Source organism: Alosa alosa, chromosome 23 (genome assembly GCF_017589495.1).
Source record: "Alosa alosa isolate M-15738 ecotype Scorff River chromosome 23, AALO_Geno_1.1, whole genome shotgun sequence".
In the NCBI taxonomy this organism is placed as follows: Eukaryota; Metazoa; Chordata; class Actinopteri; order Clupeiformes; family Clupeidae; genus Alosa; species Alosa alosa.
This window is the reverse complement of record NC_063211.1, coordinates 18,801,318-18,815,383: the sequence shown is the minus strand read 5'-3', so window position 1 is coordinate 18,815,383 and position 14,066 is coordinate 18,801,318. Positions and strand designations below refer to the sequence as shown.

Sequence of the window (14,066 nt, the reverse complement as noted above, 5' to 3'; positions counted from 1 at the left end):
GAAAGATTTGAAAAACAATTTGCATTTGAATGTAAAATATTTTAGCTAAGCCCCAGTGGTAGAGATTAAATTCCAAATAAGGCTGAAGGTCATGTGTATGCGACATAGATATAGTAGATGAAAACAATAAATCTATCCAAAAAGCATCTAAAAAATAAAACACCTTCAAATGCTAGCTGATTAACCATGTAATCAATAAAAACAATCAATGGCCACAACAAATCTTTGGTAGGTGACAGCACATTACTCTATCCAGACTAAACTCAATGTGTCAATTGATCAGACGCATAACCACACATAACCATCAACACAAAACCACAAAACCTATTCACCCAACCCCAACCCACCTACACACACACACACACACACACACACACACACATTAACAATCTTCCTATTCAGATTGGCTTCTGGGCCGTGTGGTGGTGAATGAAGGTTATTTTAATCTTTGATAATGAAACAGGCTCTCACCCAGGGGCCCGCTAATTAATCATTTAAAATGGCACGTTTAAAGGCAGCACTCCATGCATTTCCTGTGCCACAGGGGTGGGGTATAGGGGGATCAAGCCACACACGTGCAGTGTGTAGGCATCCCCCTTCGATTAGCTCGCTTAACAAGCATCAAGGCACATTATTGACATGGAGGCCCAGGCACAGTTGCACTATCTGTCACACTGGTGCCATTGACAGCGCATTGACAAATAAGGCTATCTCAACTTTCACAGTATCTTTTTTGTGCTGCTGTGAGCATGGACAGTTATGAGAGAGAGAGAGAGAGAGAGAGAGAGAGAGAGAGAGAGAGATTTTACCCTCTTCCCGATCTTCCAGTAAAAATGTGATTGCCTTGGGTTGGGGCAAGGGGGGAGTCAGACACAATCAATGATGGTCTGGTTTGAAGAAGCATACATTTATACCTAAACACACACATACACACAGAGAGAGAGAGAGAGAGAGAGAGAGAGAGAGAGAGAGAGAGATTTAACATTTAAGAGATTTAAAGGATATCATAGGCTCGTTCAGAAAGTATTATAAATCATGCATTTTCTAAAAATGTATTAATTATACAGATAGAATATAGCTTGATAAACAAAACAAAAGTACAACTCATTTCCTTTTCAAAATACACCCAACTCTTCTCAAATAATTATTATAAATAATTCCAAAATCAGATTCCAAAAATAATTCAGTGGAAATGCATGGATTCCAGTTTCTTCCAGTAGCAGCAACTGGAATCCATGCATTTCCACTGAATTATTTTTGGAATCTGATCCCTTATCATACCTGTTCATTCTTACTCGTTGCTCGACTTATCATGACTAAATTCAAGATGGCTGCAAACTAAACTTTGTGAAGATACTGTCTGTATAAATCGTCTTGTAAGTAAACTACCAGTGCTTTATCAAAGTTCTCAATGTCTCATTTAAATGTCAGGGCCCTCGGAAGTCTACCAATGAAGTGTGGAGATACATTGAGCCTCGTAAATGGGTGTAAAACAGTGATTTATTTGCATGGCTAGCCCGATGCCGAAGCACCACTATTGAAAAAAGCTGTTGGTAGCATCGGCTAACTAGCGCCAGATTTTGGAGTGCAGGGGACAAGCCAAGATGGGCTATGAGACATACGTTCACACTCGGTATCATGTTTCAATACACTTTAGGTCAATATCACACCGGAATTCTCCTTTAATGTCAGTGTACATGCAGCTGGCAAAGAATTTTAGCTTTGACATTGTTACCATCTAGTGGCTGATATTGAGAAATGCTCATTGTAAAATGAATAACGTTTGTAACACGTTTGAGGTGAATCCTTCAACCAATGGGCCAGTTTATGCAAGTGCAACACCACAGAACAACTACAAACTAGTGATTCAGTTTTGTTTGAGAGCTATTTTGTGGAATTTGTTTGGCAACTATAATATTGAGAAGGATAATATCTTTATATTATCTTATAAGTTATACTGGAAAGATTTAAAATAAGAAAAAATAATAAGTAATTCATATTAAGTTCTATATTATTATTATTATTATTATTACTATTATAGTTGAGGGCTATTACAGTAGTCGTAGGCTAATGTTATTGTATCGCCAAACAACAAATAATGAAACTAGTAAAATGATACTTAGTTGATAGGCTACTGGTCCTATTTACTTTTGCGTATATTTGTTTATCTATCTGTCTATTTATTTATTTGTTTATTCTATTTTTTATTGTTTATTTAATTTGCATAGGCTAACTCTCCTGAAATCTGGGAGTAATTTCTTTGAGGGGAAAAAATTGTTGACAATTCGCTTGGATTAGAAGTTTTCCGCCCTTTCTATTTCTACTCCAAGCAGTCTGAGTCATGGAGGTTGACAGCTGATCATAGTCGGGTTTTGAAGACCCCCATGTGATCCTCCATGGGTCCTGCCCCACGAAGTGTTCCTCGGGTTTGCATTGTCGCATACAGTACTTCCACGTCTTCTTAAGTTTTTGACGAAGCTGCCTGTCATAATATCTTGACTCTATATAAGCGAGGGGATCGTCGGACTCTTCATAACACTGTGGTCTTAATCTAGGACACGCGTTTTGCACTCCGGGTTTGGCCGGGAACATGCGCTCCATTTTGGGTTTAATCGCGTTGGTCGGCGCCGCAACTTTTTACCTCTACCTCTTGACTGTTTTCTTACCGCCGGGTCCGCGACATGCTCGCCTTGATGAAAGTGGAGCGCCAATCGCTAATGAAGTTGGGGAGTTGGAAATGGAAGAAGACAGGTATCAGTGAGACAAAATTAATAATTAAAAAAAAGCTCTTTATAAAGGCATGCGCTAATAGACGAACTAACCCACTGAAGTATGAGTGTCACCTCAGATCACAGCTGACTACCTTGACCATTTTGCAGTGAGTAGTATATCTGTATAGCTGCAGCTCCAGTCTCTAATTCAAATAGCCTACCCTAGTTGTTCTTTCCCATGTAGTGGCTGTTAAGTGCCTTTATAGGACCTTTGCACCCTAATGAAGAAATAATAGATACGTGTAATACGTTGTATCCATAAACATGCAGATGTCTGTAATATGCACGCATTGATTATATCTTCCAGTGTGTAGCAGAAAGGTAAAGTCATATTAGCCTATTATAGGCCTGTTCTATGTTCTATGAGTAGAACACACCTGCAAGACTCACTCTTACCCAATCTACTTAAACAAACTGTTGTCTGTTGTCGTAATTAAAACTATTAATTACCTGTGGTGATAGGTCTCCATATGATAATCATATTATTATTATATTATCATGCTATAGGCCACTTATTACAGTGAATGCATGTTTATGCCTTTTCTCTCAAGAGTGTTGTGCCCTGAACTTGAACACAGACTGGTGCTAGTTGTTACGGTGGACCAGGGGTGAAGGTTGTGTGCCACGATGCATTGTTTTGACGGCAAGGACTCACAGGCCTGATAACTGCAGGGGAATGTGGGAGTTGGATTCCCTGGGAGGGATGTGGAAGTTAGATAGATGTTAACCGGTTGGCATACCGGCCCTGCACTGGATAACCTGTATAACAGTATAACAGCTCTGAGACTAATCAAAGTGATGCCTTTGGTTCCATCTTCAGATTTTAATGCTGTTATAATTACCACTCTGTTGACTTTTTCTAATCACTTTATCCTTACTCATTCACACCTATGAGTGAAACTAAAAATGTAAAAATGCCCTTGCACTGTCAAAGCACTATATTCTACAAAATTGTATTGTTTTTAAAATGACTTCACCAGCCAGCAGACCATCTTAAATCTGTCAGTCCTGCACCTGTTGTAAAAGGCGGCTTGATGCTCGCACTGAACTTTATCATTTAACCATGCCAACTAACGTCACTGTGTGCTACACGACAGTCTTCCGAGATGCACTGCAGTCTCAAGGAGTAACGTGACCCATGCAGAATTTCCCCCACGTTCCCCAATGCACCCCACCCTTGGGTCTCCACCTGCTAGCCCCGTGTGCAGACACTCAGGAAGAAGCCCAGATACTGTGCAAAAGGAGCGTACCATCAGGGGTCACGAGGCTGGTGACTTGTCTTTCAGGACTTCCTCCTCTGTTCCCTCAGGGCTATGGAAGAGCAGTCTGAATGTGCTGAAGAGTCAGATGCGGTTTTGTGGAAATGCAAGTGGAAAGAGAGAGGGAAAGGGAGAGGGAAAGAGAGAGGGAAAGAGAGAAGGAAAGAGAGAGGGAAAGGGAGAGGGAAAGAGAGAGGGAAAGAGAGAAGGAAAGAGAGAGGGAAAGAGAGAGGGAAAGGGAGAGGGAAAGAGAGAAGGAAAGAGAGAGGGAAAGGCAGGGGGAGAAAGAGGGAAAGAGAGGAGTGGAGAAGCATTAGATGTACTTGCAGTCACTCGGTTATTTAGGGAGACAGACCTTTTGTATTTCTGAAAAAAAGAAAGGATGAATAAATAATAGTGTACGTTATAAATTAATAAACAGTCCTGTTATTCCCTAAGTGGAATAAACTGCTCTCATAACTTTACTTATAGTGGACAGTAAACCATAAACAATGCAGGAAAAGCCATTTATTTGCTATGTCTGGGGAAATTTGGGGCATGGGTAATTTTTTTCCCTGCAATTTATTTATGTTTATGTTTATATTTAATTAGATTATTAGCAGATGCATTTGTCCAAAACGACATACATTATTTAACCAAGGACAACTGCTTACAAACTAAATCTTTGCTTGTCACACAATTTTCTAAACATGTCTTTCAAACACCATAACCCCACACCAAATCTGCAAAACCATACACTAATTCTCAGTGTTTGAATCGGACATACGGTTGAAATGTCCGGAACCAGATACTTTGAAATGAAAATTAATCAGACTGTATAGCGCAATGTTCTACAAGAAGTCGACTTTACATATTCTTTTTGTTTGTCCCCAAATTACCATTACTGTAACTCAATGTTGTTTTCTGTTCCTCTGGAAACGCCTTAGGAACGCACATGTTTGTTTCTGCAGTTGAAAGGGTCCATAGGCCTATGAATACATACACACCCAACTGAGCCTGGGCTGCTTGCTGTATGTGGCAAAAAATGATATGGACTTAAAATAGCGTGACTGCACCTTTAAGCATATATAAGGATTGTATTTGTACTACACTTACCTATCCAGTAGGGAGCCAGTCCTGTCAGACAAAAGAGTTGTAAATAGAGATGAATGCCCAAGGAGCTATTAAAGACCCCTTCTTGTGAAAGTCAGTTTGTTAACCTTGTTAACATGTCCAGATTTTTTTTATGACACACATCAGCAAAATAAGCAGTCGTGGTCACAGCTGAGTATTGAGATTGCAGTGATCTTATGGAAGTCTCAAAAAGGCAGTATCTGACAGTTTGGGTTTCCTGTGTCACAAACATAAGGAATCTAGCCTGTTGAGAGTAAGACAGTGTTGTCAGAGGCAGTGTTGTCATAGGCTTAGAGTTGTACAGTCATTAATAGATTTATTAATTTTTTTAATTTAAACTTCTAAATTTGTAATTTTGAGGAACAGAGATGAGTTTTTAGTGGTTAATCAATCAACGGAATGTTTTTTTTTTTAAATGTCAATATCTACACTTGTCAACTAATTGCTGAACACTTTTTTTTTTTAGCCTAAGCATTATATTACCCTACACCTTTCAGTGCCTCTTAAACTGAGTGGAGAGGCGCTCTCGTCTCACTGAGAGACACGTCAGCCTAACATTGCTGTCGGAAGTCCCTGAATACAGTAATCTGTGTGTTCCTGAGATCGGTGAACGCATATGTGGCCATATCTTTAAAAAGCTCCAGGGCGACTCAAGTGTCTCTGATGACACTGTTGCCTATGTCATAACCAGCTGTTGTCCAACGTGGTGTGGCGGCGGGTGGGTATACTCAAGAACAGTAGCCAAAGGCCCTTACGCAGGGTTCCCATCGGTCATGAGTCCTCGATTCCCATGGGCACCAGTCTTAGCCGCTACACCTCTAGTCTTGGAAGAGCCAGGAGGGTGTTGGGTTTGCGGCGCGTTCCTCGTGGATGGTGCATAAGCGAAATTAAACCCTGGACGCCGGATTACTCATAGGGATCACGCTGTGCTCGCATGCCTCCAGCTACCGCTGACCAATGACATTACAGTGGACGGCTCAAGTTACCAATGAAAGTGCCCGGACGATCCTAATTAACCTATAGGAAAGCACCACAACGCATAATTCCTAGGGAGTATAGCATGAAAGTCCCCTACCCGAAGATCTGGTTACACTCTGGCCTTAATAGCTTAGGGTCAGCACTAACCCATAATTATTAGCACTATTCTTTATTATTAGCATTATTCTTAAACAGTGTCTGAAGAGCAGATTATTTTTAATTGTAATGATGAAATAATGAATATAGACATGAATGAAATGTGAAGTGATAAATAGATAACATCAACAACCACTAAAGAATGACTTTAAATTTCATTGCTGGTTTTGATAGATGTGATTTTATTTTTGTTATCAGCATGATGTGTGTTAATACTGTTAACATTGTATGTGTATTGCATGTACAGTAGGTAAAGTTTCTCTTATATTGCTTTGAATCCTGTCAAAACTATAACAAAATCATATGTCACTTACAGTAATGTAAACAAGTCCACCCTGCTTGCCCTGGTCATCTTGTGGCATTTAAAAAAAGATGGCCAGCTTAAGTTTCAAAGTGATTGTGTCACTGCAGCTCTGCCACTCCTGCTGCCTCACCAGACTAGTGAGCCTATTTCTATCCACAGCGCCTATCCCATTTCAGTTCTTTCTCTCTCTCTCTCTCTCTGGCTCTCTCACTCCCTATGTCTCTCTTATTCACTTACTCACTCACTCACTCACATACTTACTCACTTAGCGACGTCTTACTCACTCACCCACTCTCCCTCAGTGCACATCTGTGTATTCATGCTGAACCTAACCTTACAGAGACCTCAACATGCAGACAACACGTCACCTCACATTTGCCAGTTATGCAGCCAAGACAGAGTTATGAAAAGCTTGACATGACATAAGACATATGCAGGCATTAGAAAAGACAGTCTCTATCAATGCTTGTCCATAAGAAATTGTGAGAGAGCTTCTTAATGTTTTATACGTTCAGATGGTTTTCCTCTTTCATCACCCACTAATCAATAAGCTTCTTTTCATTCTCTGCATTCATACTAACCTGTACCTTGGGGCGATGGTAGCATAGTGGCTAAGGATCTGGGCTAGCATGCAGTAGCCTGATCTGTTGTGGGTTCAATTCCCGGCTTTCACCCTTGGGCAAGGCACTTAACTTTTGAGTCTGGGGACAATGTCCCTTGTAATATAATAGACAAGTAAGTCGCTTTGGATAAAAGTGTCTGATAAATGTAAATGTCAATCAATCAGCTTCCTTTCATCCTCTGCATTCACACTTACCTGTTTGTTGGCCTGTGTCCAGGATCCACTTCCCTTCAGACCTGGAGGAGCTCAGGGCACTGGCAAACCTGCTGAAGTTCTACAAAGCAAAGCACAAGGTGTATGTGTATGTGCTTTTCTGCAGTGCCTACCTGTACAAGCAGTCCTTCGCTATACCTGGATCGTCCTTCCTGGTGAGAAAATCTTCCAGCTGACCACACACTCCAACATACATGTATTGATGCATAATGTACAGTTTCCAACAAATCTATGCATTCTTTTTCTTTTTTTTTACAGAATATGCTAGCGGGGGCACTGTTTGGGACATGGACTGGCCTCCTAATCGCCTGCACCATGACCACCCTGGGTTCCACCTTCTGCTACCTTCTCTCCAGTACCTTTGGCAAGCAGCATGTTGTCCGTCTCTTCCCAGACAAGGTTGCCATGCTGCAGAGGAAGGTGATGAAGCTAAGTGCCTACAGGCTAACAGACTGACAAACTAATTAGCTAATAAACAGGCTAACAGAAGCCTCTCTAGGCTAACATACTGACAAAATAACTGGCTAATAGGTAGCATGAAAGAAGGACCTCTAAACTTGTACATGGTTATGGTTATGGGATTTGGCAGATGCTTTGTCCAAAGTGACATACAAACAAAGTTAAATTTAACAGTAAACAATTTAAAAGTTGGTAAGACTACATTAAGGAGAATAGCAATAATAAACAACAATGTCAATTCAATCAATAGCCTAATGAAAATAAATAAAATACTATAGCCTAATATACAAACCATAATGCATAAGAAATGCTTAATAAACCAAGTGCATGTTGAACAGAAATGCCTTTAGGCCCCTCTTGAAAGACACAAAACTATCACAGGAACGGAGAGCACTGGGCAACTCATTCCACCAACATGGAACCACTGAGGAAAAGAGTCTTGAATTTGACCTAGCGTTCATGACTGGTCAACACAACAGACGCTCATCAGAAGACCGCATTGGGCTGTTGGGGATGTACATCTTGATCATTGAATTAAGATAGCAGGGAGCAGAATCAGTCAATGTCCTATGGCCAAAGTGAGAGATTTCAATTTAATTCTGGCCACTATAGGGAGCCAGTGGAGAGTAACTAGGAGAGAAGTTACATGTGTCCTCTTTGGCTGATTGAAGACCAGGCGTGCTGCAGCATTCTGAATCAATAGTAAAGATCTTACTATACAAGCAGGTAGGCCAGCTAACAGTGAATTACAGTAGACCAGCTTGGAGATAACCATGGCCTGTACAAGAAGTTGTGTGGAATCTTGTGTCAGATAAGGTCTGATTTTTGTAATGTTGTGAAGGATAAACCGACATGATTTTGCAATTGAGGCTACATGCTCAGTGAAGTTAAGTTGGTCATCAATTACGACGCCCAAGTTACGTGCCGATAGTTGGAGTCAGTGAAGATGAGTCTAGCTGTATTTTAATCTGTTGAGGAATAGCTGTTTTAGCTGGAAACACCAAAAGTGTTTGAGAGATTAAGCTGAAGGTGCCGATCTTTCATCCAGATTGAAATATCCTTAAGGCATGCAAAAATCTGACTGGGAAATACGATGAGTCATCAGGTGGAAAAGATAGGTAAAGTTGTGTGTCGTCCACATAGCAGTGATAGTCAAATCCATGGGAGTGAATGGTCTCACCTAAAGAAGTGGTGTAAATAGAGAAAAGCAGGGCCCTAATACTGATCCCTGAGGCACACCTGTGGTGAGGTCATGAGACTTTGATACCTGTCCCTGCCAAGACACGCTGAAAAAATGCCCTTTAAGGTAAGATTCAAACCAGTCAAGAGCTTTCCCAGAAATTCCCAGTTTGTCTAATAGGCCTGAGAGGGTGAGGGGATTTAATATAGAAGGGGATTCCCGCCATTAACACAGTACTGTTATCCAAACTGCTTAAAATAGAAAATGTGTAAAGTGTGTGTGTATGTGTGTCCAGATTTGTGCCACTAGGCAGGACCTCTTAATTTAGATATAGCCTGAGTGTTCTTAAAAATTCCTGCTAGACACTACAGACATTTACAACAAACCTTCCTTCCTTTCTTCCCTTTTGTTATTCTGCTTCTCTCTCTTTCTCTCTCACTCTCTCTCTGTCTCTCTCTCTCCCCCAGTGTGAAGAGAACAAAAGTAGTCTTTTCTTCTTCCTGCTTTTCCTGAGATTCTTCCCTATGACTCCCAACTGGTTCCTAAACATCACCTCCCCAATTCTCAACATCCCCATCCCTATTTTCTTCTTCTCCGTCTTCATCGGTGAGCGTCTTGAAGTGGCATCATCATAAATCTGTCTATAAAACTATGTCATGCCAGAAATACTCAAAAAGAGATAGCATGAGGGAGACACTCACACTGGTTGGCACCAAGGTAACTGTGTACAGAAATGTTTAGGTGTAGATATTTGATGCAGGTATGGGTATTGTTAGGAGTACTGTACCAGTGACTAGTGTAAAGTGTATAATATTTATGCAAGGCCCAGCAAAAACAATATAAAAGTGAGCAGTGTACTTTTTGTATGTACAATGTACTTTTTCTACAGTTCTTCCATTTATGATACACAATATCTACTGTATGGGTTTGCTATAAAGTTTTGTAGCTGACTGTTACTGGCACTTCAGTTATTTAAACTGTGTCATCCCATTCTATGATATTTCAGTGTCTACAGCATATGATTCACAGTCTTCAACACACTATGTCCACTTTCCTCACCTCTTCCAGGCCTGATCCCTTACAACTTCATCTGCGTCCGCACGGGCTCCATCTTGTCCAAGATCAGCTCTCTGGACGACATCTTCTCCTGGGGGACACTGCTGCAGCTGCTGGTCATCGCCTGCGTGGCCCTGCTCCCCGGCGTGCTCATCCGCCACTACAGCAAGTCACACCTCAAACTGGACGGCCTTGAGCCCAATGGACACCATGCCGCCAGCCCTGCCACCAACGACCGCAAGACCAGATGACCACCAGGGCGGAGACACCTGAAGGTTGTGAGGATACGGCAGACTACAGCATAACGAATTACTTACAACTCAATATGATATTGCTTTATTTGATAACAAAGTGATGTGATATTGATCATTTACTCATTTACACTTTACTCTGATAGTCCGTCCACAGAGACTTAACAGATCATCTGTTAAGATTTAAGTGTAGTATGTAATGTTGTTGAACAATTATTGAACATCACCTTATAACCAAAGGCAATCCTGCCCGTGCGGACGCAGGTGAAGTTGTAAGGGATCAGGCCTGGAAGAGCTGAGGAAAGTGGACATAGTGTGTTGAAGACTGTAGATAGTCTGTTAGTCTGTGGTCAAACTATCCAAGTAAAGTGTGACCGATCATTTAATTTGATATATTATCAACATTTTTTACACTTCATTAGCAACTATTAATAATAAAACTGGGTGGTGAGGGGGGGCCTAGGGGATTAACAGGAAGTGCTGAGGTGCGTTCAAATTTGCGAACATAGGCATACGTTCAAAAACGTTTGCGAACAATTTTCTGTTTGGCTTTAGTTTTTCGCGAACGTTTGCGAACACTCACAAACAGTTTGAGGAGGTAGTTCTCCGCAAACATGTTGGGAGTTGGACAGAGAGTTACCACTGAGATGGAATGTTTACACAAAATCGTTCAAATGTATCTGTTCATAAAAACATGTTTGCCGTGAACGTTCGCCTCTTTCAATGAAATTGAACGCACCTCTGGTGTCCCCCCTGTTTTTAATGTTTATATGAGTGATTCAGACTGCTGCCCCTGCAATCCACTATGGCCCCCCCAGATCTCCACTCACCCCCTCAAAGGAAGTAATGGTCCATTGGAGGATGTGGAGGGAGGGACAATCTTAGCAAGTCTTAAAACACTGCCTGCCAGCTATGCTGGACAAATGTATGTAAGCTATGAAGCCTTAATGCTCAAATGTGCACCAGCACATACACGCACAGACACACACAAACTTACATACGCCTTTGCACACACACACAAACACGCACACACGCACACACACACACACACACACACACACACACACACACACGAGTCACCAAAGAAATGAGCAGCTTTGTGATTATGCCTGCTGTTAAGTGTGATTATTTAATAATTTAATATCTTGAAAAGATCATTTAGCTAATTTAATACAATGAGGGAGATTCTAAATGCAACAGTAGATACGTACACGTACCCTCACACTACACCATACATGTATTTTTGGTTCATGTGTGACAGATGTAGCTTGTTGCTAGCTGCTTTGCTCAATGCCCTTCAATGAAATTAGGGCCTAGCATTTTCAAAATGTCAAAGTTACAGTGACTGATGCTACTAAATGACAAGCTGATACACATGTATTGTTTTTCACTAGCGGTGAACTAAGAGATGAAATACTGTAGTAGCATAGCATCACAGCAACACACAGCAGTACCTGTCGAGAGAAACACCACACTGCCCTTACATTTATGTTTACACTGACTATTTGAATGCTACTGTGTAGTCAGTCCCTTGTAATGTTTGTGTTGTGGCCATCTGAAGTACTTTATAGTAGCCTGAACACTTGTTTTATTTGAACCAAAGCTTCTGCACTGCAATGATGCATTTGAGTGTCTTGACTGTGAGCATCAACACACTGGGCTTCCATAATGGGCTATTTATAGAAAAATCTTAAGGGCAAAATCCAAGGAGATGTAAGGTCTTTTGTGATTATATCTATCCCATTTAAATTATTTGCCATAATATGGAAACCAGTATACAATTATTATAGACTATCTAGTAAATAATTTCTGATGTTGGTCCTTGGTAATGACCCCCAGATTGATTCTGTTTATTATTCTGAGTTTATACTGATTCTGTATATTTCTAATATCATTCTTCATTAATACTAATCATTAATATAATCAATCCCAAACCACATTGCAAAATCAAAAGCTATGTCTAGTTTTCATATTTCATATTTAACCTTTCACATTAGGCACTGGTGAATGATAGCAACATGGCAGTTTGTCACATGTTGATGATGCAACTCCTGTTGCTATACTTGTTTGAATAACACTCTTTGGCATTTGATGTGAACGTACACACATATGCATGGGTGCAAGGGCAGCTCTATCAGAGTAGCTTAAACGCACTTCAGTATGATAAAAAAACATTGCTGAGGATAATGTGCTCCTCTCCAAACTGTTAGGGACCATACACCCTGTCCCCTTTGCCAGCTGTTGTGAAATCAGCTGCTACAGACATCTGCGACACTGTGGAGCACTGAGGCGCTGTAAACACTATGCCCCAACCACTGAGTAGATTCAATTAGCTCCACGCCAGCCTGACAGCACAGTAATGATGTGACTCATTAAGACGTTCACGTCTCACCAGATATTTAATACATTTTGCTATGAATTCCATTGTGAATAATCTCTGTGACTTAGTTGGTTGAGTTACTTAATAACAAGAAAGAAACCATTACCCCAAGTCAAGACTTGTCCCTGATGTTTTAATTATTCGTCAGGAAATACAAAGCTGCTATGTACTGTATTGACAATAAGACAGTGTAGCACGTCTTCACCAATGAAAAGATTTGTCCTGGTGGTCTAGTGTGTTGGTGGAACAGTGTCATGATGATGTCTCATTTATTTTCTGTTGATTGGTTTTCTTGTCTCTTACTGTAGAAATGACTGACTGTAAGTCCGTGCTGCTGCTTGTACTTTGTATTGTGCATTAATGCAATGTTGAATTAGTGCAATATTTTATAGTGCCAATGTTTGGAGGTTATTTAGTTTAAATTGAATGAATAGCAATATTGCTATATTTTGAGCACCATGTAGTAATTGTAAAGTTTCTCAGGTAGCTGTTTGAAACAAATAAGTAAAGCCAGAGACTTGTGCCTTAACAAGTGATTTCTAAGTCTTTTTTTCATATTAGAAGTATGAGTCCTTGAGCTATGTTGGCTTATCCTTAGGATTTGTAGATTCTCCCACATAGTTTCTCCCACACCTCCAACAGTTTTCGCTTTATTTATTTTATTTAATTGTATGCATTTTTGACCGAGTTGATGGTGAATATTTGTATATTTTGAATTACAAGAGCAGGGAATCTCATCCTGTATGCCAGTTACAGTGCAACACGGATAATAAGCAGCTAATGTGCTTTCTCATCCCATGTGTCCTAGGAGAGGCTTAAGGCAAACGCTTCTGCTAACTTTAAATGCCAAGTGTAGTGTTGGAAAGAATTCATTTGTGTACCCTTCAACCATCCCTCACATTATCCCATAATAATTACTATTGTTTTATCATATTATTAACGACAGGGGCATTTAGGTAGATTTTATCATGCAATACGTGCTTGAATTGAGATTTACTATTTGATGTGAAGTCCGTCCTGCTACACTGAACTCATAATGATTTTACAAGCACAGAACTTATGTCTTATTTAATTTTAAAAGTGAAATGGCTTTGTAATGTGTAAATAAATCAAATAAAATGTTCATTAACTGCTGGTGTCAAATCTCTCTGGGAACCCTACATGCAAAGGCAACTTTTCTGAATGTCTTTTTATTATTATTATTATTATTTTAAAAGTATAATCTGACTAAACAACATAAAGCAAAAGAGACATGGTACAGTTGTAAAGACTCTCTTTATTGCTCATTTCCGGTTCGGTCGGCAGTACATATGTAATTTTACCC

The 14,066-nt window shown here is 40.3% G+C and overlaps 1 protein-coding gene across 1 annotated transcript; it reads left to right on the top strand.

Annotated features, from left to right (window-relative positions):
* Positions 1-2,401: 2,401 nt before the first annotated feature.
* tmem41ab (transmembrane protein 41ab) lies at positions 2,402-13,872 on the top strand. The gene is made up of 5 exons (XM_048235525.1): positions 2,402-2,751; positions 7,421-7,571; positions 7,675-7,836; positions 9,523-9,661; positions 10,124-13,872. Exons 1-5 carry the CDS (start codon positions 2,591-2,593, stop codon positions 10,360-10,362), a joined length of 852 nt encoding a protein of 283 aa, XP_048091482.1. The 5' UTR covers positions 2,402-2,590; the 3' UTR covers positions 10,363-13,872.
* Positions 13,873-14,066: the final 194 nt, after the last annotated feature.